Source organism: Gallus gallus, chromosome 1, assembly GCF_016699485.2.
Source record: "Gallus gallus isolate bGalGal1 chromosome 1, bGalGal1.mat.broiler.GRCg7b, whole genome shotgun sequence".
Lineage (NCBI taxonomy): Eukaryota > Metazoa > Chordata > Aves > Galliformes > Phasianidae > Gallus > Gallus gallus.
Genome location: NC_052532.1, coordinates 194,321,459 through 194,349,344, shown reverse-complemented (window position 1 = coordinate 194,349,344; position 27,886 = coordinate 194,321,459). Strand labels below are relative to the sequence as shown.

The following is a 27,886-nucleotide window of genomic DNA, read 5'->3' as shown; positions in this document are numbered from 1 at the left end:
TCATAGGAACACAGGGACCCCCACAGGGACACAGGGACCCCCCATAGGGACACAGGGACCCCAATGGGGACATGGCAACCCCTCAGAGGGACACGGGGAACCCCATAGGAACACAGGGAACCCCAATGGGGACACAGGGACCCCAATGGGGACACAGGGACCCCCCCATAGGGACACGGGACCCCCAGTAGGGACACAGGGACCCCCATAGGGACACAGGGACCCCAATGGGGACATGGCAACCCCTCAGAGGGACACGGGGATCCCAATAGGGACACAGGGACCCCCATAGGGACACAGGGACCCCAATGGGGACACAGGGACCCCCCATAGGGGCACGGGGACCCCCAGTAGGGACACAGGGACCCTCATAGGGACACAGGGACCCCAATAGGGACATGGCAACCCCTCAGAGGGACACGGGGAACCCCATAGGAACACAGGGAACCCCAATAGGGACACGACACAGGGACCCCAATGGGGACACAGGGACCCCCAGTAGGGGTATAGGGGCCCCCATAGGAACAGAGGGACCCCCCATAGGGACACAGGGACCCCCCATAGGAACACGGGGACCCCCCCCCCTCCCGGCCCCGCTCCCCGCTCACCGCGTGCCTTTGTCTCCCATGGCCCCGCGGATCCGCGCAGCGCTGCGGTGAATCCGGGGCGGGAACGGCGCCCCCCCCCCCCCTCCTTCCAACGCCCCCCCCCAAAAGAAACAACCACCTCACGGCCCCCACCCCCCCCCACCCCCACACAACACACACGGCCCCCCCCCCTTCCCACTCCTCCTCCTCCTCCTCCTCCTCCTGCGGCTGCCGCTGCCGCTCCGGGGGGGGCGGTGGTGGGAGCGGTGCGGGGGTGGAGGGGCGGCCCGGAGCGGCGGCGCTGCGGTTGTGTGAGGAGAAGGGAAGGGGGGGGGGGGGGGGGGGAGGGGAGGGGCGGGAAGGGAAGGGCGGGAACGGCGCCCCCCGGCGGCGAGCGCGGGAAGCGGGGGGGGCGGTTGTGCGCATGCGCGCCGCGCCGCTCTGTGCGCATGCGCGTGGCGGTGCGTGGGTGTGCGCATGCGCAGTGCGTGCCCGTGTGAGCGCAGCTCCTTTGCACGGGGGGGGTGCGCGCAGTGCGTGCGTGCAGCTGCTTTGCATGTGGGTGTGCACGTCGTGCGTGCATGCAGCTCCTTTGCATGTGTGTGTGCACGTACTGCATGCATGCAGCTGCTTTGCACGTGAGTGTGTGCACATAGTGCATGCATGCAGCTGCTTTGCATGTGGGAGTGCACATAGTGCATGCATGCAGCTGCTTTGCATGTGAGTGTGTGGCCATGTTGCATGCATGCAGCTCCTTTGCATGTGAGTGTGCCCATGGTGAATGCATGCAGCTGCTTTGCACGTGATTATGTGCACATTGTGCATGCATGCAGCTCCTTTGAATGTGTGTGTGCACGTGGTGCATGCATGCAGCTCTTTTGCATGTGTGTGTGCACATCGTGCATGCATGCAGCTCCTTTGCATGTGGGTCTGAACATACTGCATGCATGCATCTGATTTGCATGTGAGTGTGCACAGTGCATGCATGCAGCTCCTTTGCATGTGGGCGTGCACAGCTGCTTTGCATGTGTGTGCACATAATGCATGCGTGCAGCTGCTTTGCATGTGTGCGTGCACATCGTGCATGCATGCAGCTCTTCTGTATGTGGGTTTGCATATAATGCATGCATGCAGCTCCTTTGCTTGGGGGTGTGTGCATATAGTGCATGCATGCAGCTGCTTTGCGTGTGTGTGTGCGCGTAGTGCATGCATGCAGCTCTTTTGCATGTGGGTGTGCACGTCGTGCATGCATGCAGATGATTTGCAAGTGTTTGTGCTCACAGTGCATGCATGCAGCTGCTTTGAGTGTGTGTGCGCCCATGGTGCATGCATGCAGCTGCTTTGCATGTGGGTTTGCACACAGTGCACGCATGCAGCTCCTATGCATGTGTGAGTGCACATAGTGCATGCATGCAGCTCCTTTGCATGTGGGTGTGCCCATGGTGCATGCATGCAGCTGCTTTGCACGTGATTATGTGCACATAGTGCATGCATGCAGCTCCTTTCCATGAGGTGTGTGCACGTGGTTCATGCATGCAGCTCTTTTGCATCTGTGTGTGCACATAGTGCATGCATGCAGCTCCTTTGCATGTGAGTGTGTCCATAATGCGTGCATGCAGCTGCTTTGCACGTGAGTGTGTGCACATAGTGCATGCTTGCAACTGCTTTGCATGTGGGTGTGTGAACATTGTGCATGCATGGAGCTCTTTGTACGTGAGTGTGCACAGTGCATGCATGCAGCTGCTTTGCGTGTGTGTGTGCACATCGTGCATGCGTGCAGCTGCTTTGCATGTGAGTGTGTGGCCATGTTGCATTCATGCAGCTCCTTTGCTTGTGTGTGTGCACATAGTGCATGCATGCAGCTCCTTTGCATGTGAGTGTGTGCACGTAGTGCATGCATGCAGCTGCTTTGCATGTGGATGTGTGCACAGTGCATGCTTGCAGCTCCTTTGCATGTGTGTGTGCACAGTGCATGCATGCAGTTCCTTTGCACGGGGGGTGCACACAGCGCATGCATGCAGCTGCTTTGCATGTGGGTGTGTGCACATCGTGCATGCATGCAGCTCTTCTGTATGTGGGTTTGCATATAATGCATGCATGCAGCTCCTTTGCTTGGGGGTGTGTGCATATAGTGCATGCATGCAGCTGCTTTGCGTGTGTGTGTGCACGTAGTGCATGCATGCGGATGATTTGCAAGTGTTTGTGCACACAGTGCATGCATGCAGCTGCTTTGCATGTGGGTGTGCACAGCTCCTTTGCATGTGTGTGTGCACCTCGTGCATGCATGCAGCTGCTTTGCATATGAGTGTGTGCACATAGTGCATGCATGCAGCTCTTTTGCATGTGGGTGTGCACATAGTGCATGCATGGAGCTGCTTTGCATGTGAGTGTGTGGCCATATTGCATGCATGCAGCTGCGTTGCATGTGGGTGTGCCCATGGTGAATGCATGCAGCTGCTTTGCACGTGATTATGTGCACATTGTGCATGCATGCAGCTCCTTTGAATGTGTGTGTGCACGTGGTGCATGCATGCAGCTCTTTTGCATGTGTGTGTGCACATCGTGCATGCATGCAGCTCCTTTGCATGTGGGTCTGAACATACTGCATGCATGCATCTGATTTGCATGTGAGTGTGCACAGTGCATGCATGCAGCTCCTTTGCATGTGGGCGTGCACAGCTGCTTTGCATGTGTGTGCACATAATGCATGCGTGCAGCTGCTTTGCATGTGTGCGTGCACATCGTGCATGCATGCAGCTCTTCTGTATGTGGGTTTGCATATAATGCATGCATGCAGCTCCTTTGCTTGGGGGTGTGTGCATATAGTGCATGCATGCAGCTGCTTTGCGTGTGTGTGTGCACGTCGTGCGTGCATGCAGCTCCTTTGCATGTGAGTGTGCCCATGGTGCATGCATGCAGCTGCTTTGCACGTGATTATGTGCACTTTGTGCATGCGTGCAGCTCCTTTGCATGTGTATGTGCACGTAGTGCATGCATGCAGCTCTTTTGTATGTGGGTCTGCACATCGTTCATGCATGGAGCTCCTTTCCATGAGGTGTGTGCACGTGGTTCATGCATGCAGCTCTTTTGCATCTGTGTGTGCACATAGTGCATGCATGCAGCTCCTTTGCACGTGAGTGTGTGCACATAGTGCATGCTTGCAGCTGCTTTGCATGTGGGTGTGTGAACATTGTGCATGCATGCAGCTGCTTTGTACGTGAGTGTGCACAGTGCATGCATGCAGCTCTTTTGCATCTGTGTGTGCACATAGTGCATGCATGCAGCTCCTTTGCATGTGGATGTGTGCACAGTGTATGCATGCAGCTCCTTTGCATGTGTGTGCGCCCGTGGTGCATGCATGCAGCTGCTTTGCATGTGGGTGTGCACATAGTGCATGCATGCAGGTCCTCTGCATGTGTGTGTGCACAGCTGCTTTGCATGTGTGTGCCCATAATGCATGCATGCAGCTGCTTTGCATGTGGGTGTGTGCACATCGTGCATGCATGCAGCTCTTCTGTATGTGGGTTTGCATATAATGCATGCATGCAGCTCCTTTGCTTGGGGGTGTGTGCATATAGTGCATGCATGCAGCTGCTTTGCGTGTGTGTGTGCACGTAGTGCATGCATGCGGATGATTTGCAAGTGTTTGTGCACACAGTGCATGCATGCAGCTGCTTTGCATGTGGGTGTGCACAGCTCCTTTGCATGTGTGTGTGCACCTCGTGCATGCATGCAGCTGCTTTGCATATGAGTGTGTGCACATAGTGCATGCATGCAGCTCTTTTGCATGTGGGTGTGCACATAGTGCGTGCATGGAGCTGCTTTGCATGTGAGTGTGTGGCCATGTTGCATGCATGCAGCTGCGTTGCATGTGGGTGTACACGTAGTGCGTGCATGCAGCTCCTTTGCATGTGTGTGTGTGGACATGTTGCATGCATGCAGCTGCTTTGCATGTGAGTGTGTGCACATGGTGCATGCATGCAGCTGCTTTGCATGTGTGTGTGCACAGCTGCTTTGCATGTGTGTGTGCACATCGTGCATGCATGCAGCTGCTTTGCATGTGAGTGTGTGGCCATGTTGCATGCATGCAGCTCCTTTGCATGTCAGTGTGCCCATGGTGAATGCATGCAGCTGCTTTTCACGTGATTATGTGCACTTTGTGCATGCGTGCAGCTCCTTTGCATGTGTATGTGCACGTAGTGCATGCATGCAGCTCTTTTGTATGTGGGTCTGCACATCGTTCATGCATGGAGCTCCTTTCCATGAGGTGTGTGCACGTGGTTCATGCATGCAGCTCTTTTGCATCTGTGTGTGCACATAGTGCATGCATGCAGCTCCTTTGCATGTGTGTGTGTGCACATAGTGCATGCATGCAGCTGCTTTGCACGTGAGTGTGTGCACATAGTGCATGCTTGCAGCTGCTTTGCATGTGGGTGTGTGAACATTGTGCATGCATGCAGCTGCTTTGTACGTGAGTGTGCACAGTGCATGCATGCAGCTCTTTTGCATCTGTGTGTGCACATAGTGCATGCATGCAGCTCCTTTGCATGTGGATGTGTGCACAGTGTATGCATGCAGCTCCTTTGCATGTGGATGTGTGCGCATAGTGCATGCATGCAGCTCTTTTGCATGTGAGTGCGTGCACAGTGCATGCCTGCAGCTCCTTTACATGTGTGTGTGCACAGTGCATGCATGCAGCTCCTTTGCATGTGTGTGTGCACATAGTGCATGCATGGAGCTCCTTTGACTGCCGTGTGTGTGTTTGCACATGGTGCCGATGCATGCAGCTCCTTTGCATGTGTGTGTTTGCAAGGGGGCTGTGAGAACCCCTTGGTGCCACCCCATGGCATCGGTGTCCTCTTGTTGGCACCCCATGGCATCGGTGACCCCTTGCTGCCACCCCATTGCGTTGGGGACCCCTTGTTTCCACCCCATGGCATCGGTGCCCCTTGCTGCCACCCCAATGTGTTGGGGACCCCTTGTTGCCACCCCATGGCATCAGCGACACCGTGGTGCCACCCCATGGCACTGGGAACCCCTTGGTGCCACCCCATGGTGTTGGGGACCTCTTGGTGCCACCCCATGGCACTGGAGACCCCTCGGTGCCACGCCATGGCGTCAGTGACCCCTTGTTGCCACCCCATGTCATTGGGAACCTCTTGGTGCCACCCCATGGCATCAGTGACCTCTTGGAGCCACCCCATGGCATCGGTGACCCCCTGGTGCCACCCCATTGGGTTGGGGACCCCTTGTTGTCACCCCATGGCATTGAGTACCTCTTGGTGCCACCCCATGGCACTGAGAACCCCTCGGTGCCACCCCATGGCATCAGTGACCTCTTGTTGTCACCCCAAGGCATTGGGAACCCCCTGGTGCCACCCCATGGCGTTGGGAACCCCTTGGTGCCACTCCGTGCCACTCCACTCAATGCCACTCCACTCAATGCCACCCCATGGCACTGAGTACCCCTTGGGGACACCCCATGGCATCGGTGCCCCTTGGTGCCACCCCATTGGGTTGGGACCTCTTGTTGCCACCCCATGGCATTGGGAACCCCTTGGTGCCACCCCATTGGGTTGGGACCTCTTGTTGCCACCCCATTGCATTGAGAACCCCTCGGTGCCACCCCATGGCATCGGTGACCTCTTGTTGCCACCCCATGGCATTGAGTACCTCTTGGTGCCACCCCATGGCACTGAGAACCCCTCGGTGCCACCCCATGGCATCAGTGACCTCTTGTTGCCACCCCATGGCATTGAGAACCCCTTGGTGCCATCCCATGGCACTGAGAACCCCTCGGTGCCACCCCATGGCATCGGTGACCTCTTGTTGCCACCCCATGGCATTGAGTACCTCTTGGTGCCACCCCATGGCACTGAGAACCCCTCGGTGCCACCCCATGGCATCAGTGACCTCTTGTTGCCACCCCATGGCATTGAGAACCCCTTGGTGCCACCCCATGGCATCGGTGACCTCTTGGTGCCACCCCATGGCATTCAGAACCCCTTGGTGCCACCCCATGGCATTGGTGCCCCTTGTTGCCATCCCACTGGGTTGGGACCTCTTGTTGCTCCCCCATGGCTTTGGGGACCTCTTGTTGCCACCCCATGGCATTGGGGTCCTCTTGGTGCCACCTGATGGTGTTCAGAACCCCTTTGTGCCACCCCATGGCATTGACAACACCTTGGTGCCACCCCAAGGTATCGGTAACCTCTTGGTGCCACCCCATGGCATCAGTGACCTCTTGGTGCCACCCCATTGCGTTGAGGACCTCTTGGTGCCACCCCATGGCATTGGGGACCCCTTGTCGCCACCCCATGGCATCGGCGACACCGTGGTGCCACCTCATGGCATTGGGAACCCCCCGGTGCCACCCCATGGCACTGAGATCCCCTCGGTGCCACCCCATGGCATCAGTGACCTCTTGTTGCCACCCCAAGGCATTGGGAACCCCCTGGTGCCACCCCATGGCATTGGGGACCCCCTGTTGCCACCCAACAGCATTGGGGCCCCCTTGCTGTCCCCACACAGCGCCGTGTCCCCATTGGCTCCCCGGCACGACTCACACTGCGCCTCCACCGCCGCCGGCAGATCGACGTATGAAATTTATTAGGAAAACCAAAAAAAAAAAGCAAAAAAACCCACCACCAAAAAATAAAAGAAAATAAAAGAAAAAGAAAACAAACCATAAAAAAAAGAAGAAGAAAAAGGAAATACCAAAGAAGAAGAAGAAGAGGAGGAAGAGGAGGACAGAACCGCTCCTGCTCAGCCCCGGCGGAGCCGAGCGCGGCGCAACCACAGAAGCTGCGGGGTGCACGCGAGGCACAGGGCACGCACACTGCAGGGCTCGGGGTCTGCCACCGCCCCACCGCCCCACCGCCCCACCGCCCCACATGGGGACGCGTGGCCACGGGCTGTGGGTCACGGCCGTGCCCGTGGTGATGCTCGTCACCAACCCGCGTCGCCGGCGTCGGGGAGCTCCATCCCACCCACGGTGCCGGCGTCGGGGCTGGCGCCGCGCTGGCTTTCTCCTGTATCCTTTGTGGGGTTGTTCTTAACTTTCCGTTTGCCTTTGGGGTCAGCTCCTTCCCCGCCCCATGGGAAGGCTGTGGGGTGAAGCGGTGGGGCACGAAGCACGGGGCCGTACGAAGCGTCTCTCTGAAGGCATCTCCAAGGAGGTAAGGCAGGACGGACGCGGCCCCACGGTGGCTTTGGGGGATCCCGTTGACTCTCACACCGAAGCGGACGACTCGGCGTTGCAGCATTGGGGGGTTCGGGGGGGGACGGGGCCACCCGGGCACCTCGAGGGATGGGGACCCAACAGTCAGTGGGGTGGGGGCCACGGGAGACTTGTAGGGCCCCCACCGTGTGTGGCCACCAAAGGGACCGCAAAGGCCACCACGATTCATGCGTGGCTGTCAGTAGGGCAGAAGGACATGGAGTGGTCGCCAAAGTCAGTGCATGGTGGTCTTTGGGATCAGTGGGACCATGGAAGGGTGGAAGGGGTCACGCGTGGGGGTCTGTAGGGCCAGGAGGACATGGGGAGGTCACCAAAGTCAATGCATGGTGGTCTTTGGGATCAGATGGACCATGTAGGGTGGAAGGGGTCATGCGTGGGGGTCTGTAGGGCCAGAAGGACATGGGGGGCTCATCAAAGTCCATGTATGGTGGGCTGTGGGATCAGAGGGGCCATGTAGGGTGGAAGGGGTCATGCGTGGGGGTCTGTAGGGCCAGAAGGACATGGAGAGCTCGCCATAATCAATGCATGGTGGTCTTTGGGATCAGTGGGACCATGGAGGGGTGGAAGGGGTCATGCGTGGGGGTCTGTAGGGCCAGAAGGACATGGAGAGCTCGCCATAATCAATGCATGGTGGTCTTTGGGATCAGTGGGACCATGGAAGGGTGGAAGGGGTCATGCATGACTCTCAGTAGGGCCAGAAGGACATGGAAGGCTCAGCAAAGTCAATGCATGGTGGTCTTTGGGATCAGAGGGACCATGAAGGGTGGAAGGGGTCATGCGTGGGGGTCTGTAGGGCCAGAAGGGTATGGAGGGCTCAGCAAAGTCCATGTATGGGGGGCTGTGGGATCAGAGGGACCATGTAGGGTGGAAGGGGTCAGGCATGACTGTCAGTAAGGCGAGAAGGACATGGAGAGCTCGCCATAATCAATGCATGGTGGTCTTTGGATCAGTGGGACCATGTAGGGTGGAAGGGGTCATGAGTGGCTGTCAGTAGGGCCAGAAGGACATGGAGAGCTCGCCATAATCAATGCATGGTGGTCTTTGGGATCAGAGGGACCATGGAAGGGTGGAAGGGGCCATGCATGGGGGTCTGTAGGGCCAGAAGGACATGGGGAGGTCACCAAAGTCAATGCATGGTGGGCTGTGGGATCAGATGTACGATGGAAGGGTGGAAGGGGCCATGCGTGGGGGTCTGTAGGGCCAGAAGGACATGGAGAGCTCGCCATAATCAATGCATGGTGGTCTTTGGGATCAGAGGGACCGTGTAGGGTGGAAGGGGTCATGCGTGGGGGTCTGTAGGGTCAGAACGGTATGGAGGGCTCATCAAAGTCCGTGTATGGTGGGCTGTGGGATCAGTGGGACAATGGAAGAGTGGAAGGGGCCATGCATGGGGGTCTGTAGGGTGAGAAGGACATGGAGAGCTCGCCATAATTAATGCATGGTGGTCTTTGGGATCAGTGGGACCATGGAAGGGTGGAAGGGGTCATGCATGACTCTCAGTAGGGCCAGAAGGACATGGAAGGCTCAGCAAAGTCCATGTATGGTGGGCTGTGGGATCAGATGGACCATGTAGGGTGGAAGGGGTCATGCATGGGGGGTCTGTAGGGCCAGAAGGGTATGGAGGGCTCAGCAAAGTCCATGTATGGGGGGCTGTGGGATCAGAGGGACCATGCAGGGTGGAAGGGGTCATGCATGACTGTCAGTAAGGCGAGAAGGACATGGAGAGCTCGCCATAATTAATGCATGGTGGTCTTTGGGATCAGTGGGACCATGAAGGGTGGAAGGGGTCATGCGTGGGGGTCTATAGGGCCAGAAGGACATGGGGAGGTCACCAAAGTCAATGCATGGTGGTCTTTGGGATCAGATGGACCATGTAGGGTGGAAGGGGTCATGCGTGGGGGTCTGTAGGGTCAGAAGGACATGGAGAGCTCGCCATAATCAATGCATGGTGGTCTTTGGGATCAGTGGGACCATGGAGGGGTGGAAGGGGTCATGTGTGGGGGTCTGTAGGGCCAGAAGGACATGGAGAGCTCGCCATAATCAATGCATGGTGGTCTTTGGGATCAGTGGGACCATGGGAGGATGGAAGGGGCCATACGTGGTAGCTTGTGGGGTGGTAGGGTCAAGGGGATGTTAGCAGGGGCCATGCATGGTGGTCTTTGGGGTCAGAGGGACCACAGGAAGATGGCAGCATCCATACAGAGCATTCAATAGGACCAAAGGGACCGCAATGGGATGGCAGTGTCTGTAGGACCGCAGGGACCACAATGGGATGGCAGTGTCCATACACAGCAATCAATAGGGCCGAAGGGGTCACAATGGGATGGCAGTGTCCATGCATGGGGGTCTGTAGGGTTGGGGGACCCCAGTGGGATGGCAGGGTCCATGCATGGGGGCCTGTAGGATCGGGGGACACCAATGGGGTGGCAGTATCCATGCATTGGGGTCTGTAGGAACAGAGGGACCCCAGTGGGATGGCAGTGTCCATGCATGGGGGTCTGTAGGGTTGGGGACCCCAATGGGATGGCAGTGTCCATGCATGGGGGTCTGTAGGGTCGAGGGGACCTCAACAGATGGCAGTGTCCATGCATGGGGGTCTGTAGGGTCAGAGGACCCCAATGGGATGGCAGTGTCCATGCATGGAGGTCTGTAGGGTCGGGGGACCCCAATGGGATGGCAGTGTCCATGCATGGGGGTCTGTAGGGTTGGGGGACCCAATGGACAGCAGTGTCCATGCATGGGGGTCTGTAGGGTTGGGGGGATCCAATGGGATGGCAGTGTCCATGCATGGGGGCCTTTAGGATCAGGGGACCCCAATGGATGGCAGTGTCCATGCATGGGGGTCTGAAGGATCGGGAGACCCCAATGGGATGGCAGTGTCCATGCATTGGGGGTCTGTAGGATCGGGGGACCCCAATGGGATGGCAGCGTCCATGCATGGGGGTCTGTAGGATCAGGGGACCCCAATGGGATGGCAGTGTCCATGCATGGGGGTCTGTAGGATCAGGGGACCCCAATGGGATGGCAGTGTCCATGCATGGGGGTCTGTAGGATCAGGGGACCCCAATGGATGGCAGTGTCCATGCATGGGGGTCTGTAGGATCAGGGGACCCCAATGGGATGGCAGTGTCCATGCATGGGGGTCTGTAGGGTTGGGGGACCCAATGGATGGCAGTGTCCACCAACCCCCCACCCCGCGGAAGCTGTGGGTTGACCCCAACCCATCCCATAGCCCCAAAAGTTGGGGGCTCTCCCCCATCGCCCGCCCCACAGCGCGTCCCCGTGGCCCCATTCCGGGGGACAGCCGCACTGGGGAGCCCAGGGAGAACACCCCCATGGGGACACTGCCGTCCCCGAGTGCCACCAGGCCGGGGCTCCGGTGACACACAGGGAGGGGACCGCGTCCCATGGGTGGCACCGGGGCAGGGATGGCACCCCATCATCACCTCGCCCTGTCCCCAACCCCGTTGTCCCCCTCCCCCCCCCCACCCCCCCCACCCCCCGAGCGCCATCCTCACTCTGCCCCCGACTCGGGGTGCCCCTCGGCATCCAGGCACCCGTTCAGCTGTGGGTCGGGGTGTGTGGGTCATAGTCCTCATCCAAAAAGTCCAGGGAGTTGTTGCTGGGCAGCCCCCGGATGGTGAATTTGTGGGACACTTTGGTCCACTGCTCCCGGTTGCTGGCGACGCGCTCGTACAGCTCCGAGGCTTTGGGGAAGAGGTCCTGCAGCAACCTGGGGGGGCGAAGGGGGGGCTTATGGCACCGTGGAGCCCTCAACCCCAACGTTGGATAAGCATTGGAGGGGCTGCAACACAGCACGGAGCCATGGGGTGCAGAGGGGGAGATGAGAATGCGGCCCTATAGCAACCCAGAACCATGGGATGCGATGGGGGCAATGGGAAGGGGTCTCCATCCCAAAACTGTGGGATGCAATGGGGGCTATGGGAAGGGGTCTCCATCCCAACCCAACACCATGGGATGCAATGGGGCAATGGGAATGTGTCCCCATCCCAAAACTGTGGGATGGAATGGGGGCAATGGGAAGGAGTCCCGATCCCAACCCCATGGGATGCGATGGGGGCAATGGGAAGGGGTCTCCATCCCAACCCAACACATTGGGATGCGATGGGGGCAATGGGAATGTGTCCCCATCCCAAAACTGTGGGATGGAATGGGGGCAATGGGAAGGAGTCCCGATCCCAACCCAACATGGGATGCAATGGGGGGCAATGGGAACGTGTCCCCATCCCGGACATGAACCATGGGATGTGATGGGGGCAATGGGAAGGGGTCTCCATCCCAACCCAACACCATGGGATGCGATGGGGACGATGGGAAGGGGTCTCCATGCCAGACCTGAACCATGGGATGCAATGGGGGCAATGGGAAGGGGTCTCCATCCCAAAACTGTGGGATGGAATGGGGGCAATGGGAAGGGGTCTCCATCCCAACACCATGGGATGCAATGGGGGCAATGGGAAGGGGTCTCCATCCCAAAACTGTGGGATGGAATGGGAGCAATGGGGCGGAGTCCCGATCCCAATGCAGAACCATGGGATGCAATGGGGGCAATGGGAAGGGGTCTCCATCCCAACCCAACACCATGGGATGCGATGGGGGCAATGGGAAGGGGTCTCCATCCCAACCCAACACCATGGGATGCAATGGGGGCAATGGGAAGGGGTCTCCATCCCAAAACTGTGGGATGGAATGGGGGCAATGGGGAGGAGTCCCGATCCCAATACAGAACCATGGGATGCAATGGGAGCAATGGGAAGGGGTCTCCATCCCAACACCATGGGATGCAATGGGGGCAATGGGAAGGGGTCTCCATCCCAGACATGAACCATGGGATGTGATGGGGGCAATGGGAAGAGGTCTCCATCCCAAAACTGTGGGATGGAATGGGAGCAATGGGGCGGAGTCCCGATCCCAATGCAGAACCATGGGATGCAATGGGGGCAATGGGAAGGGGTCTCCATCCCAGACATGAACCATGGGATGCGATGGGGGCAATGGGAAGGGGTCTCCATCCCAAAACTGTGGGATGGAATGGGGGCAATGGGAAGGGGTCTCCATCCCAACCCAACACCATGGGATGCGATGGGGGCAATGGGAAGGGGTCTCCATCCCAACACCATGGGATGCAATGGGGGCAATGGGAATGTGTCCCCATCCCAAAACTGTGGGATGGAATGGGGGCAATGGGAAGGAGTCCCGATCCCAACCCAACATGGGATGCAATGGGGGCAATGGGAACGTGTCCCCATCCCGGACATGAACCATGGGATGTGATGGGGGCAATGGGAAGGGGTCTCCATCCCAACCCAACCCCATGGGATGCGATGGAGACGATGGGAAGGGGTCTCCATGCCAGACCTGAACCATGGGATGCAATGGGGGCAATGGGAAGGGGTCTCCATCCCAAAACTGTGGGATGCAATGGGGGCAATGGGAAGGAGTCCTGATCCCAATACAGAACCATGGGATGCAATGGGAACAATGGGAAGGGGTCTCCATCCCAACCCAACACATTGGGATGCGATGGGGACGATGGGAAGGGGTCTCCATCCCAAAACTGTGGGATGCAATGGGGGCAATGGGAAGGAGTCCCGATCCCAATACAGAACCATGGGATGCGATGGGGGCAATGGGAAGGGGTCCCCATCCCAACCCAACCCCATGGGATGCAATGGGGGCAATGGGAAGGGGTCTCCATCCCAGACATGAACCATGGGATGTGATGGGGGCAATGGGAAGAGGTCTCCATCCCAAAACTGTGGGATGGAATGGGAGCAATGGGGCGGAGTCCCGACCCCAATGCAGAACCATGGGATGCAATGGGGGCAATGGGAAGGGGTCTCCATCCCAGACATGAACCATGGGATGCGATGGGGGCAATGGGAAGGGGTCTCCATCCCAAAACTGTGGGATGCAATGGGGGCAATGGGAAGGGGTCTCCATCCCAACACCATGGGATGCAATGGGGACGATGGGAAGGGGTCTCCATCCCAACCCAACACCATGGGATGCGATGGGGGCAATGGGAATGTGTCCCCATCCCAAAACTGTGGGATGGAATGGGGGCAATGGGAAGGAGTCCTGATCCCAATACAGAACCATGGGATGCAATGGGGGCAATGGGAAGGGGTCTCCATCCCAACACCATGGGATGCGATGGGGGCAATGAGAAGGGGTCTCCATCCCAACCCAACACCATGGGATGCGATGGGGGCAATGGGAAGGGGTCTCCATCCCAAAACTGTGGGATGGAATAGGGGCAATGGGAAGGAGTCCTGATCCCAATACAGAACCATGGGATGCAATGGGGGCAATGGGAAGGGGTCTCCATCCCAACACCATGGGATGTGATGGGGGCAATGGGAAGGGGTCTCCATCCCAACCCAACACCATGGGATGCAATGGGAGCAATGGGAAGGGGTCTCCATCCCAACCCAGCACACTGGGATGCGATGGGGGCAATGGGAATGTGTCCCCATCCCAAAACTGTGGGATGGAATGGGGGCAATGGGAAGGAGTCCCGATCCCAACCCAACATGGGATGCAATGGGGGCAATGGGAACGTGTCCCCATCCCGGACATGAACCATGGGATGTGATGGGGGCAATGGGAAGGTGTCTCCATCCCAACCCAACCCCATGGGATGCAATGGGGGCAATGGGAACACGTCCCCATCCCAACCCCATGGGATGCAATGATGTGTCCCATTCCCAACACCATGGGATGCAATGGGGGCAATGGGAACACGTCCCCATCCCAACCCCATGGGATGCAATGATGTGTCCCATTCCCAACACCATGGGATGCAGTGGGGGCAATGGGGACACATCCCCATCCCAATACCATGGGATGCAATGGGGGCAATGGGAACACATCCCCATCCCAACACCATGGGATGCAGTGGGGGCAATGGGGACATGTCCCCATCCCAATACCATGGGATGCAATGGGGGCAATGGGAACACGTCCCCATCCCAACCCCATGGGACGCAATGATGTGTCCCCATCCCAACCCCATGGGACGCAATGGGGGCAATGGGAACACGTCCCCATCCCAACCCCATGGGACGCAATGGGGGCAATGGGAACGTTTCCCCATCCCAACCCCATGGGACGCAATGGGGGCAATGGGAACACGTCCCCATCCCAACCCCATGGGATGCAATGGGGGCAATGGGAACACGTCCCCATCCCAACCCCATGGGATGCAATGGGGGCCATGGGAACGTGTCCCCATCCCAACCCCATGGGACGCAATGGGGGCCATGGGAACACGTCCCCATCCCAACCCCATGGGATGCAATGGGGGCAATGGGGACACGTCCCCATCCCAACCCCATGGGACGCAATGGGGGCAATGGGAACGTGTCCCCATCCCAACGCCATGGGACGCAATGGGGGCCATGGGAACACGTCCCCATCCCAACCCCATGGGATGCAATGGGGGCAATGGGGACACGTCCCCATCCCAACCCCATGGGACGCAATGGGGGCAATGGGAACGTGTCCCCATCCCAACCCCATGGGACGCAAGGGGGGCCATGGGAACACGTCCCCATCCCAACCCCATGGGATGCAATGGGGGCAATGGGAACACGTCCCCATCCCAACCCCATGGGATGCAATGATGCGTCCCCATCCCAACCCCATGGGACGCAATGGGGGCAATGGGAACGTTTCCCCATCCCAACCCCATGGGACGCAATGGGGGCAATGGGAACACGTCCCCATCCCAACCCCATGGGATGCAATGGGGGCAATGGGAACACGTCCCCATCCCAACCCCATGGGATGCAATGGGGGCCATGGGAACGTGTCCCCATCCCAACCCCATGGGACGCAATGGGGGCCATGGGAACACGTCCCCATCCCAACCCCATGGGATGCAATGGGGGCAATGGGGACACGTCCCCATCCCAACCCCATGGGACGCAATGGGGGCAATGGGAACGTGTCCCCATCCCAACGCCATGGGACGCAATGGGGACCATGGGAACACGTCCCCATCCCAACCCCATGGGACGCAATGGGGGCCATGGGAACACGTCCCCCCTCCCCCCGTGTTGGGGTACCCCGCTGGGGCGCTCACTTGTAGATGGGCATGGCGATGTGCTCCATGAAGCTGATCTGCAGCTCAGGGATGTAGGCTTTCTCCCGGTCCATCATCTCCAGCGGGCGGTTGCCCATTGGCTTTCTCCTGCAGGACCCCCAGCCAGGTGTTTTTTGGGGGGTGGGGGGCCCAAAGTGGGGGGGTGGGGGGGGAGGGTCAGTGCCACACCGCTTCACCCGTGCCCCCCAGCAATGCAGATGGATGGAGAGCTCCACCCCCACAGCACCTACCAGATCTCCTTGGGAGAAGAACTCCTTGTAGATCAGCTCCTGCGGGGGACAGGCTGTGACACGGGGGGGGTCCCACACCCCACACCCAACCCGCAGGGTGGCCCCCTCCCTCCCACAAGCCCACCCTATGGAGCCCATCACCATAGGGGCACGCGGCTCGGCACCGTGTCGGAGCGCCCTATGGGGCTGCCACGTGGGGTCCCCATTGGGCGCACGAGGTCGCCGTGGGTGGGGTCGGGGTGGGAGCAGCCCCCTCCCCGCGCCCCCCCATGGCACTCACTGCGATTTTCCTGGTGGTCTTCCACCCTTTGGTCTGGTCGGAGAGGTCGCAGGACGTCATGAGCAGGCAGAGCAGCAGGCTGTGGTGCTGCTTGTTCTTGGGGTCGTAGCCAACTGGGGGGAGGAGGAGGGGCGGATGTAGGGCAGTGGGGCTCAGGAGGGACCCCACAGCCCCGCTGTCCCCATGGGTCGACCCCTGTGCCACCTCCCAGCCTTAGTGTGCTCAATCCCATAAGCATCCCCTACACTGAGCCCAGGGGGTGCAGCTCGGGGCCCAAAACCTATAGCCTGATAGGGACACGGGTGTGTGACAGCCCAATGGGGACGAGGGATGTGACACAGCCCAGTGGGGACATGGGGACTGGCACAGCCCAACGGGACATGGGGACATGGCAACAACCCAATAGGGTACAAGGGGACTGGCACAGCACAATGGGGACATCGGGACATGGCACAAGCCCAATGGGGACGAAGGATGTGGCACAGCCCAATGGGGACATGGCAATGACCCAATGGGGACAAGGGAATGTGACACAGCCCAATAGGGATGTGACACAACCCAACGGGGACAAGGGGACATCAGACAACCCCATGGGGACACAACACAACCCAAACGGGGACAAGGAGACACGACGCAACCCAATAGGGATGTGGACACAGCCCAACGGGGACATGGGGACATGGCACACCCAATGGGGATGCAACACAACCCAACGGGGACAAGGGGACACGACACAACCCCATGGGGACAAGGGGACTCAGCATTACCCAGTGTAGACAAGGGGACATGACCCAACCATATGGGGATGTGACACATCCCAATGGGGACAAGTAGATGTGACACAACCCAACAGGGATCAATACAACCCAGTGGGGTCAAGGGGACACAACACAACCCAAATGGGGACAAGGGGGACATGGCACAACCCAATGGGGACACAACACAACCCAACGGGGACAAGGGGACATCACACAACCCGTGGGGACACAACACAACGCAATGGGGACAAGGGGACATGACACAACCCAATGGGGACAAGGGGACATCAGACAACCCAATGGGGATGCGACACAACCCCATGGGGACACAATACAACGCAATGGGGACAAGGGGACATCACACAACCCAATGGAGTCACAACACAACCCAATGGGGACAAGGGGACATCACACACCCCAGTGGGGACACAACACAACCCAACAGGGACAAGGGGACATCAGACAACCCCATGGGGACACAACACAATCCAATGGGGACAAGGGGACATGACACAACCCCATGGGGACACAACACAACCCAATGGGGGACACGACACAACCCTATGGGGACACAACACAACCCAATGGGGACACGGGGACATGACACAACCCAATGGGGACACAACACAACCCAATGTGGACAAGGGGACATCACACAACCCAATGGGGTCACAACACAACGCAATGGGGACAAGGGGACACGACACAACCCAACAGGGACACAACACAACCCAATGGGGACAAGGGGACATCACACAACCCCATGGGGACACAACACAACCCAATGGGGACAAGGGGACATGACACAACCCAATGGGGACAAGGGGACATCAGACAACCCAATGGGGATGCGACACAACCCCATGGGGACAAGGGGACACGACACAACCAATGAGGGCACGACAGAACCGAATGTGGACAAGGGGAGGTGACAAAACCCCATGGGGACAAGGGGACATCACACAACCCAGTGGGGACACAACACAACCCAACGGGACAAGGGGACATGACACAACCCAATGGGGACAAGGGACATCAGACAACCCCATGGGGACACAACACAACCCAATGGGGACAAGGGGACACGACACAACCCAACAGGGACACAACACAACCCAACGGGGACAATGGGGACATCACACAACCCCATGGGGACACAATACAACCCAACGGGGACAAGGGGACACAACACAACCCAATGAGGGCACGACAGAACCGAATGTGGACAAGGGGAGGTGACAAAACCCCATGGGGACAAGGGGAGGTGACAAATCCCCATGGGGACAAGGGGACATGACACAACCCAATGGAGATGTGACACAATCCAACGGGGACACGGGGACATTGACACAACCCCATGGGGGACACAACACAAACCCAATGGGGACACAACACAACCCAACGGGGACAAGGGGACATCACACAACCCCATGGGGACACAATACAACCCAACGGGGACAAGGGGACACAACACAACCCAATGAGGGCACGACAGAACCGAATGTGGACAAGGGGAGGTGACAAAAACCCCATGGGGACAAGGGGAGGTGACAAAATCCCCATGGGGACAAGGGACATGACACAACCCAATGGAGATGTGACACAATCCAACGGGGACACGGGACATGACACAACCCCAATGGGGACACAACACAACCCAATGGGGACACAACACAACCCAACGGGGACAAAGGGGACATCAGACAACCCCATGGGGACACGACACAACCCAATGGGGACAAGGGGACACAACACAACCCAATGAGGGCACGACAGAACCGAATGTGGACAAGGGGAGGTGACAAAACCCCATGGGGACAAGGGGAGGTGACAAATCCCATGGGGACAAGGGGCCACGACACGAGGGGTGCCAGCAGCCCAGCATCACCTCTGCCATCTTCTGGAGGTCCTTGAAGATGCGTAGGTGGTGGGCCAGGTCGGTGGCCAGGATGATGTCCCGCATGAGGTCCAGCATGCGTTGGTAGTCCTACGGGGACACGGGACGGGATACGGGGTGGAAGGCGGGATGTGGGTGTTTCTTTTGGGGCGGGGAGGGGGACACGGGGTGATGAGGGTCAGGCGGGGGGGTGTCACCTTGCGGGAGAAGTGGTCGAAGATGTTGCAGCCCTGGCTGTTGAGGATGGCGATGGCCTGGGCAAAGTGGTGCCGCTGCGGGGGGGACGAGGGGGTCGTCGTAACGGCCAACAGCGGGATGGGGACGGGGACAACCCCAAAAGTGCCCTCCGCTGAGAGCCACTGTGGTGTCATTGTCCCCTAAGCAGGGGGCAAGGGTGCCTCACCTCCATGACAGAGGCCCTCGGAAGCTGTAGAGCGCGGCCAGGACTGATTTCTGTAAGGCAAAGTGTGGGGTCGCCCTAAGATTGAGCCTGAGCTCCACTCTCGTCCCAGTGCACACCCTGACCCTAAGATTAACCCTGACCCTAATCCTGAGCATGACCCCAACCGTGACCCCAACCATGACCCCTGACCCAGATCCAGATCCTAAGCATGACCCCAGCCACGGCCCTGCCCCTAATCCTAAGCATGACCCCAACCATGGCCCTGACCCTAATCCTAAGCATGACCCCAACCATGGCCCTGACCCTAATCCTAAGCATGACCCCAACCGTGACCCCAACCATGACCCCTGACCCAGATCCAGATCCTAAGCATGACCCCAACCACAGCCCTGACCCTAATCCTAAACCATGACCCCAACCATGGCCCTGACCCTAATCCTAACCATGACCCCAACCGTGACCCCAACCATGGACCCTGACCCAGATCCAGATCCTAAGCATGACCCCAACCACGGCCCTGACCCAAATCCTAACCATGACCCCAATCATGACCCTTATCCTAATCCTAAGCAATGACCCCAACCATGACCCTGATCCTAATCCTAAGCATGACCCCAACCATGACCCTGATCCTAATCCTAACCATGACCCCCAACCATGACCCTGACCCTAATCCTAAGCATGACCCAACCGTGACCCCAACCACGACCCTGACCCAGATCCAGATCCTAAGCATGACCCCAACCACGGCCCTGACCTAATCCTAAGCATGACCCCAAACCATGACCCTGACCCTAATCCTAACCATGACCCTGACCCTAATCCTCACCATGACCCCCACCGTGGACCCAACCATGACCCTGACCCAGATCCAGATCCTAAGCATGACCCCAACCACGGCCCTGACCCAAATCCTAACCATGACCCAATCATGACCCTTATCCTAATCCTAAGCATGACCCCAACCATGACCCTGATCCTAATCCTAAGCATGACCCCAACCGTGACCCAACCATGACCCTGACCCTAACGCTACTCTTGACCCTAATCCCAATCCTAACCCCAACACCGACCTCAAACCTAATCCCAACCTAAACACTGTGACCCCAACCCTGACCCCAATCCTAACGCTAACCTCAACCCTCACCCTAACCTCAGCCCTAACCCCAACTGTAACCCCTACCCTGACCCCAAAACCCTAACCATAACCCTGTGACCCTAACTCTGACCCCATTCCCAACCCCAACCCTAAACCTAATCCCAAGCTTAATGCTGTGACCCCAACCCCAATCCCAACTCTCACCCTAACCCAACCCTGACCCCAATCCTAATGCTAACCTCAATCCTCACCCTAACCTCAGCCCTAACCCAACTGTAACCCTAACCCTGACCCCAAAACCCTAACCATAACCCTGTGACCCTAACTGACCCCAACCCCAACCCTAAACCTAATCCCAACCTAAACCACTGTGACCCCAACCTTACCCCAACCCCAACCCTCATCCCTAACCCCAACCCTGAATCCCAATCCTAACGCTAACCTCAACCCTCCCCCTAACCCAACCGTAACCCTGACCCAACTCTAAACCCAACCTGACCCCAACCCCACCCCATCGATGTCCCCACCCCCCCCCACGACCCCAACCCCCACTCCCCACCCCACACCCTCTCGGCACTCACCGAGGCCACCTGGAAGGAGTTGTTGGTCCCGCGTGGTCCAGGTCATGGCACATGCATGAGATGAAGAGCAGCGAGAGATCTCGATGTCCCTGCGATGGGGTGAGGGGGGAAGAAGGGGGGAAACTGAGGCACGGAGCGCCCCGGGGGGGTCATGGGGTCGGATACGGGGTCGGGTACGGGTTGGGTACGGGGTCGGGTATGGGGTCGGGGCCGTACTCCAGTAGTTGGACAGCTCCAGGTTCTTGTAGGCAGGTAGCAGAAGTGGGAGACGGAGAAGGCGTGCATCCAGTTTGTGGTACGGGGGGGTCCCGGTAGCCCTTCTTCACCATCAGTGCAGAACCTGGGGGTGGGACGGGGGGTTATGGGGTGGGGTCATGGGGGGGGTGGGGTCGGGATTGGGGTTGGGGTTGGGGTTGAGGTTGGGGTCAGGATTGGGGTTGGGATTGGGGTTGGAGTTGGGGTTGGAGTTGGGGTTGGGGTTGGGGTCAGGATTGGGGTTGTGGTTCAGTTCAGGATAGGGGTTGGGGTTGGAGTTGAGGTTGGGGTTGGCGTTGAGGTTGGGGTCAGGATTGGGGGTCAGAAATTGGGGTTGGGGTTGGAGTTGAGGTTGGGGGTTGGGGTCAGGACAGGAGTTGAGATTGAGGTTGGGGTTGGCGTTGGGTCAGGATTGGGGTTGGGGTTGGGGTCAGGATTGGAGTTGAGGTTGGGGTCAGGATTGGGGTTGGGGTTGGGGTTGGGTTCGGGTTGAGGTTGGGGTTGGAGTTGGGGTTGGGGTTGGAGTTGGGGTTGGAGTTGGGGTTGGGGTCAGGATTGGGGTTGGGATTGGATTGGAGTTGAGACTGGGTTGGGTTGGGGTTGAGGTCTGGGGTTGGGATTGGGGTTGGGGTTGGGGTTGGGGTTGGGGTTGGGGTCAGGATTGGGGTGGGGTTTCAGGTCAGGATAGGGGTTGGGGTTGGAGTTGAGGTTGGGGTTGGCGTTGAGGTTGGGGTCAGGATTGGGGTCAGGATTGGGGTTGGCGTTGAGGTTGGGGTCAGGATTGGGGTCAGAATTGGGGTTGGGGTTGGGGTTGGGTCAGGACAGGAGTTGAGATTGAGGTCAGGATTGGGGTTGGGGTTGAGGTTGGGGTTGGGGTTGGGGTTGGGGTTGGGGTTTGAGGTTGGTGGTTGGGGTTGGGGTTGGGGTCAGGATTGGACTTGAGGTTGGGGTTGGGGTTGAGGTTGGGGTTGGGGTCAGGATTGGATTTGAGGCTGGGGTTTGGGTTGAGGTTGGGTTGGTGATGGGGTTGGTGTTGAGGTGGGGTTGGGGTTGGGCTCAGGATTGGGGTTGGGATAGGGATTGGGGTTGAGGTTGGGGTTGGGGTTGGAGTTGAGGTTCAGGGTTGGGGTTGGGGTCAAGATTCAGGTTGGGGTTGGGGTTAGCATTGGGGTTGGAGTTTATGTTGGGGTTGGGGTTGGAGTTGGGGTTGGAGTTGAGGTCAGGGTTGGGGTTGGGGTCAGGATTGGAGTGGGGTTGGGGTTGCGGTTGGGGTTGGGTTGAGGTTCAGGGTTGGGGTAGGGTTGGGGTTGGAGTTGGAGTTGGGGTCAGGATTGGGGTTAGGATTGGGGTTGGGGTTGCGGTTGGAGTTGAGATTGGTGCTGGAGTTTAGGTTAGGATTGGAGTTGACACAGGTGTTGACAATAGGGTTGGGATTCGGTTTAGGTCAGGGTCAGGATTGGGGTTGGGGTCAAGGTTACATTAGGGTCAGGGTTATGTTTAGAATCACGGATAGGGTTGGGGTCAAGGTTATGCTTAGGGTCAGGATTGGGTTCAGGGTTATGTTTAGGGTCAGGGTAATGCTATAGGGTCAGGGATACGGTTGGGTCAAGCTTAAGTTTAGGGTTGGTGATACGATCGGCGTCAAGGTTATGTTAGGGTCAGGGTTTATGTTTAGGGTCAGGAATAGTGTTGGGGTCAAGGTAAGTTTAGGGTCGGAGATAGGGTTGGGTCAAAGGTGATGTTAGGGTCGGGGTTAAGTCAGGGTTATGTTTAGGGTCAGGGACTAGGGTTGGGCTCAAGGTGATGTTTAGGGTCAGGTTAAGGTCAGGGTTATGTTTAGGGTCAGGGATAGGGTTGGGCTCAAGGTTATATTTAGGGTCAGGGATAGTGTTGGGTTCAAGGTTATGTTTAGGGTCAGGTTAAGCTCAGGGTTAAGTTTAGGGTCGGGGATAGGGTTGGGCTCAGGTGATGTTTAGGGTCAGGACTTGGGTTCAGGGTTATGTTTAGGGTCAGGGTTATGTTTAGGGTCAGGGATAGGGTTGGGCTCAAGGTTTAAATTTAGGGTCGGGGATAGGATTGGGCTCAAGGTGTATGTTTAGGGTCAGGTTAAGGTCAGGGTATGTTTAGGGTCAGGATAGGGTTGGCTCAAGGTTAAGTTTAAGGTCGGGGATAGGACTGGGGTCAAGGTGATGTTTAGGGTCAGGATAGGGCTGGGATCAAGGTTATGCTTAGGGTCAGGTTAAAGTCAGGATTATGTTTAGGGTCAGGGATAGGGTTGGGCTTAAGGTGATGTTTAGGGTAGGTTAAGGTCAGGATTATGTTTAGGGTCAGGGATAGGGTTGGGCTCAAGGTTAAATTTAGGGTCAGGGATAGGGTTGGGCTCAAGGTTATATTTAGGGTCAGGTTAAGCTCAGGGTTAAGTTTAGGGTCGGGGATAGGGTTGGGCTCAAGGTGATGTTTAGGGTCAGGATTGGGTTCAGGGTTATGTTAGGGTCAGGGTTATGTTTAGGGTTCAGGGATAGGGTTGGGGTCAAGGTAAATTTAGGGTCAGGGATAGGGTTGGGCTCAAGGTTAAGTTTAGGGTCGGGGATAGGACTGGGGTCAAGGTGATGTTTAGGGTCGGGGTTAAGGTCAGGTTATGTTTAGGGTCAGGGATAGGGTTGGGCTTAAGGTGATGTTTAGGGTCGGGATAGGGCTGTGCTCAAGGTTATATTTAGGGTTGGGGTTAAGTTCAGGGTTATGTTTAGGGGTCAGGGATAGGGTTGGGGTCAAAGTTATATTTAGGGTCAGGGATAGGGTTGGGCTTAAGGTGATGTTTAGGGTCAGGTTAAGGTCAGGATTATGTTTAGGGTCAGGGATAGGGTTGGGGTCAAGGTTAAGTTTAGAGTCGGGGATAGGGGCTGGGCTCAAGGTTATATTTAGGGTCAGGGATAGGGTTGGGCTCAAGGTTATGTTTAGGGTCAGGTTAAAGTCAGGATTATGTTTAGGGTCAGGGATAGAGTTGGGCTTAAGGTGATGTTTAGGGTCAGGTTAAGGTCAGGATTATGTTTAGGGTCAGGGATAGGGTTGGGCTCAAGGTTAAATTTAGGCTCAGGGATAGGGTTGGGCTCAAGGTTATATTTAGGGTCAGGTTAAGCTCAGGGTTAAGTTTAGGGTCGGGGATAGGGTTGGGGTCAAGGTTAAGTTTAGGGTTGGGGATAGGATTGGGGTCAAGGTTAAGTTTAGGGTCGGGGTTAAGGTCAGGGTTATGTTTAGGGTTAGGGATAGGGTTGGCTTAAGGTGATGTTTAGGGTCGGGGATAGGGCTGTGCTCAAGGTTATATTTAGGGTTGGGGTTAAGTTCAGGGTTATGTTTAGGGTCAGGGATAGGGTTGGGGTCAAGGTTAAGTTTAGGGTCAGGGATAGGGTTGGGGTCAAAGTTATATTTAGGGTCAGGGATAGGGTTTGGCTTAAGGTGATGTTTAGGGTCAGGTTAAGGTCAGGATTATGTTTAGGGTCAGGGATAGGGTTGGGGTCAAGGTTAAGTTTAGGGTCGGGGTTAAGGTCAGGGTTATGTTTAGGGTTAGGGATAGGGTTGGGCTTAAGGTGATGTTTAGGGTTGGGGATAGGGCTGTGCTCAAGGTTATATTTAGGATCAGGGATAGGGTTGGGCTCAAGGTGATGTTTAGGGTCAGGTTAAGGTCAGGGTAATGTTTAGGGTCATCCTTTAGGGTCACCCCCCCCCGGACCCCCCGAATCCCCACCCCCACCTGGTGAGCGTCTGCCGGTCCATCTTGTAGGTGTTGATGAAGTTCATGTCCTGCAGCATGCTGAGGATGGCCTGCCGGGGGGACACGGGGGGGGGGGGGCGGCCAGGGGGGGTCATCCCCCGGGGGATCCCACCCACGCAGGGGGTGGTGGCGATGGGGAGACCGTCCCCCACCCCGTCCCCTCACCATGGACGTGTCGGTCCTCGGGCAGCGGAGCGCGGCGTGTAGGTGAAGCTGGCGAAGTTGGGGTCGGATGGCGGCCACGGGTTGGATGCCCTCACTCAGCAGTTTGCTGTACTCATCGTCCGACACCTGAGCCGGGGGGGGCCCGAACTCAGCCCCATGTTGGGCCCGGGACCCCAAAAAGTCAGCCCCACATTGGGCCCTTGACTCCCCAACATGGTCCCCATGTTGGGCACGTGACCCCAAAAAGTCGTCCCCAGGTTGGGCCTGTGACCCCCAATGTTGTCCCCATGTTGGGCCCGTGACCCCAAAAAGCCATCCCCACATTGGGTCCGTGACCCCCCAACATTGTCCCCAAGTTAGGCCTGGGACCCCAAAAAGTCATCCCCATGTTGGGCCCGGGACCCCCCAAAGTCATCCCCATGTTGGGCCCATGACCCCCAACATTGTCCCCAAGGTTGGGCCCGTGACCCCCAAAGTCGTCCCCATGTTGGGCCCGTGACCCCCCAGAGTCATCCCCATGTTGGGCCCGTGACCCCCCAGTGTCAGCCCCACGTTGGGCCTATGACTCCCCATGGCCGTCTCCATGTTGGGCCCGTGACCCCCAAAGTCGTCCCCAATGTTGGGCCCAGGACCCCAAAAAGTCGTCCCAATATTGGGCCCGTGACCCCCAAAGTCGCCCCCATGTTGGGCCCGGGACCCCCCAAAGTTGTCCCCAAGGTTGGGCCCGTGACCCCCCAACGTTGTCCCCAAGTTAGGCCTGGGACCCCAAAAAGTCATCCCCATGTTGGGCCCGGGACCCCAAAGTCGTCCCCATGTTGGGCCCGTGACCCCACAACATTGCCCCCAAGGTTGGGCCCGTGACCCCCAAAGTCATCCCCATGTTGGGCCTGTGACCCCTCAAAGTCATCCCCAAGGTTGGGCCCGTGACCCCAAAAAGTCGTTCCCATGTTGGGCCCATGACCCCCCAAAGTCGTCCCCATGTTGGGCCCGTGACCCCAAAAAGTCATCCCCACATTGGGCCTGTGACCCCCCAACGTTGTCCCCAAGTTAGGCCCGGGACCCCAAAAAGTCATCCCCAACGTTGGGCCCGTGACCCCCCAACGCTGCCCCATGTTGGGCCCGTGACCCCAGAAAGTCATCCCCATGTTGGGCCCATGACTCCCCAACACTGTCCCCTGTTGGGCCCATGACCCCCAGAGTCCCCCCCATGTTGGGCCCGTGACCCCAAAAAAGTCATCCCCAGGGTTGGGCCCGTGACCCCAGAAAGTCATCCCCACACTGGGCCCAGGACCCCAAAAAGTCATCCCCATGTTAGGCCCATGACTCCCCAAAGTCATCCCCAAAGTTGGGCCCGGGACCCCAAAAAGTTGTCCCCATGTTGGGCCCGTGACCCCAAAAAGACAGCCCCAATATTGGGCCCGTGACCCCAAAAAGACAGCCCCAATATTGGGCCCGTGACCCCCCAGTGTCAGCCCCACGTTGGGCCTATGACTCCCCATGGCCGTCCCCATGTTGGGCCCGTGTCCCCAAAAAGTCGTCCCCATGTTGGGCCCGTGACCCCCAAAGTCATCCCCATGTTGGGCCTGTGACCCCCTACGTTGTCCCCATGTTGGGCCCGTGACCCCAAAAAGTCATCCCCACATTGGGCCCAGGACCCCCCAAAGTCATCCCCATGTTGGGCCCATGACCCCCAGCGTTGTCCCCAAGGTTGGGCCCGTGACCCCAAAAAGTCGTTCCCATGTTGGGCCCACGACCCCCCAAAGTCGTCCCCAAGGTTGGGCCCGTGACCCCCAAAGTCGTCCCCATGTTGGGCCCGTGACCCCCCAGAGTCACCCCCATGTTGGGCCTGTGACCCCCCAAAGTTGTCCCCATGTTGGGCCCGTGACCCCCAAAGTCTCCCCCATGTTGGGCCCGTGACCCCAAAAAGTCATCCCCAAGGTTGGGCCCATGACCCCCCAAAGCCATCCCCAAGGTTGGGCCCGTGACCCCAAAAAGTCGTTCCCATGTTGGGCCCACGACCCCCCAAAGTTGTCCCCAGGTTGGGCCTGTGACCCCCAATGTTGTCCCATGTTGGGCCCGTGACCCCAAAAAGCCATCCCCACATTGGGCCCGTGACCCCCCAACGCTGTCCCCATGTTGGGCCCGTGACCCCAAAAAGTCATCCCCACATTGGGCCCAGGACCCCAAAAAGTTGTCCCCACATTGGGCCTGTGACCCCACAGAGTCGTCCCCAAGTTAGGCCTGTGACCCCAAAAAGTCATCCCAATGTTGGGCCCGGGACCCCAAAAAGTCATCCCAATGTTGGGCCCGTGACCCCCCAACGCTGCCCCATGTTGGGCCCGGGACCCCCCAGTGTCAGCCCCACGTTGGGCCTATGACTCCCCATGGCCGTCTCCATGTTGGGCCCGTGACCCCCAAAGTCGTCCCCAATGTTGGGCCTGTGACCCCAAAAAGTCGTCCCAATGTTGGGCCCGTGACCCCCAAAGTCGCC

The 27,886-nt window shown here is 58.1% G+C and overlaps 3 protein-coding genes across 6 annotated transcripts in view; 1 reads left to right on the top strand and 2 right to left on the bottom strand.

The window, feature by feature from the left end:
- Nucleotides 1-657, bottom strand: part of LOC107051449 (beta-arrestin-1) — a 34,813-nt gene extending 34,156 nt beyond the window's left edge. For all 4 annotated transcript variants that reach the window (XM_040659184.2, XM_040659192.2, XM_040659165.2 and 1 more), the window contains exon 1: nucleotides 609-657. In XM_040659184.2, the coding sequence (XP_040515118.1) occupies nucleotides 609-628 (20 nt within the window). In that variant the 5' untranslated portion in view covers nucleotides 629-657. The remainder of the gene's footprint in view (nucleotides 1-608) is intronic.
- A 403-nt stretch (nucleotides 658-1,060) lies between these two features.
- LOC121109186 (MAGE-like protein 2) lies at nucleotides 1,061-7,200 on the top strand. Its single transcript, XM_040659235.2, has one exon. It carries the CDS (start codon nucleotides 6,040-6,042, stop codon nucleotides 7,198-7,200), a length of 1,161 nt encoding a protein of 386 aa, XP_040515169.1. The 5' UTR covers nucleotides 1,061-6,039.
- The window catches only part of PDE2A (phosphodiesterase 2A), a 37,902-nt gene continuing 17,190 nt past the window's right edge, over nucleotides 7,175-27,886 (bottom strand). Inside the window, 18 exon segments of the mRNA XM_040653228.1 lie at nucleotides 7,175-11,560; nucleotides 15,938-16,038; nucleotides 16,183-16,227; nucleotides 16,469-16,583; nucleotides 19,116-19,213; nucleotides 19,321-19,395; nucleotides 19,527-19,538; nucleotides 19,541-19,576; nucleotides 21,207-21,238; nucleotides 21,241-21,285; nucleotides 21,423-21,455; nucleotides 21,458-21,500; nucleotides 21,503-21,538; nucleotides 21,540-21,546; nucleotides 25,210-25,280; nucleotides 25,396-25,419; nucleotides 25,422-25,460; nucleotides 25,462-25,521. Of these exon segments, the coding sequence (XP_040509162.1) occupies nucleotides 11,389-11,560; nucleotides 15,938-16,038; nucleotides 16,183-16,227; nucleotides 16,469-16,583; nucleotides 19,116-19,213; nucleotides 19,321-19,395; nucleotides 19,527-19,538; nucleotides 19,541-19,576; nucleotides 21,207-21,238; nucleotides 21,241-21,285; nucleotides 21,423-21,455; nucleotides 21,458-21,500; nucleotides 21,503-21,538; nucleotides 21,540-21,546; nucleotides 25,210-25,280; nucleotides 25,396-25,419; nucleotides 25,422-25,460; nucleotides 25,462-25,521 (1,044 nt within the window). The 3' untranslated portion in view covers nucleotides 7,175-11,388.

Excerpts from the sequence above, each read along its gene's own strand:
- LOC121109186 (XM_040659235.2), top strand. The coding sequence starts at position 6,040 with ATGGCACTGAGTACCCCTTGGGGACACCCCATGGCATCGGTGCCCCTT.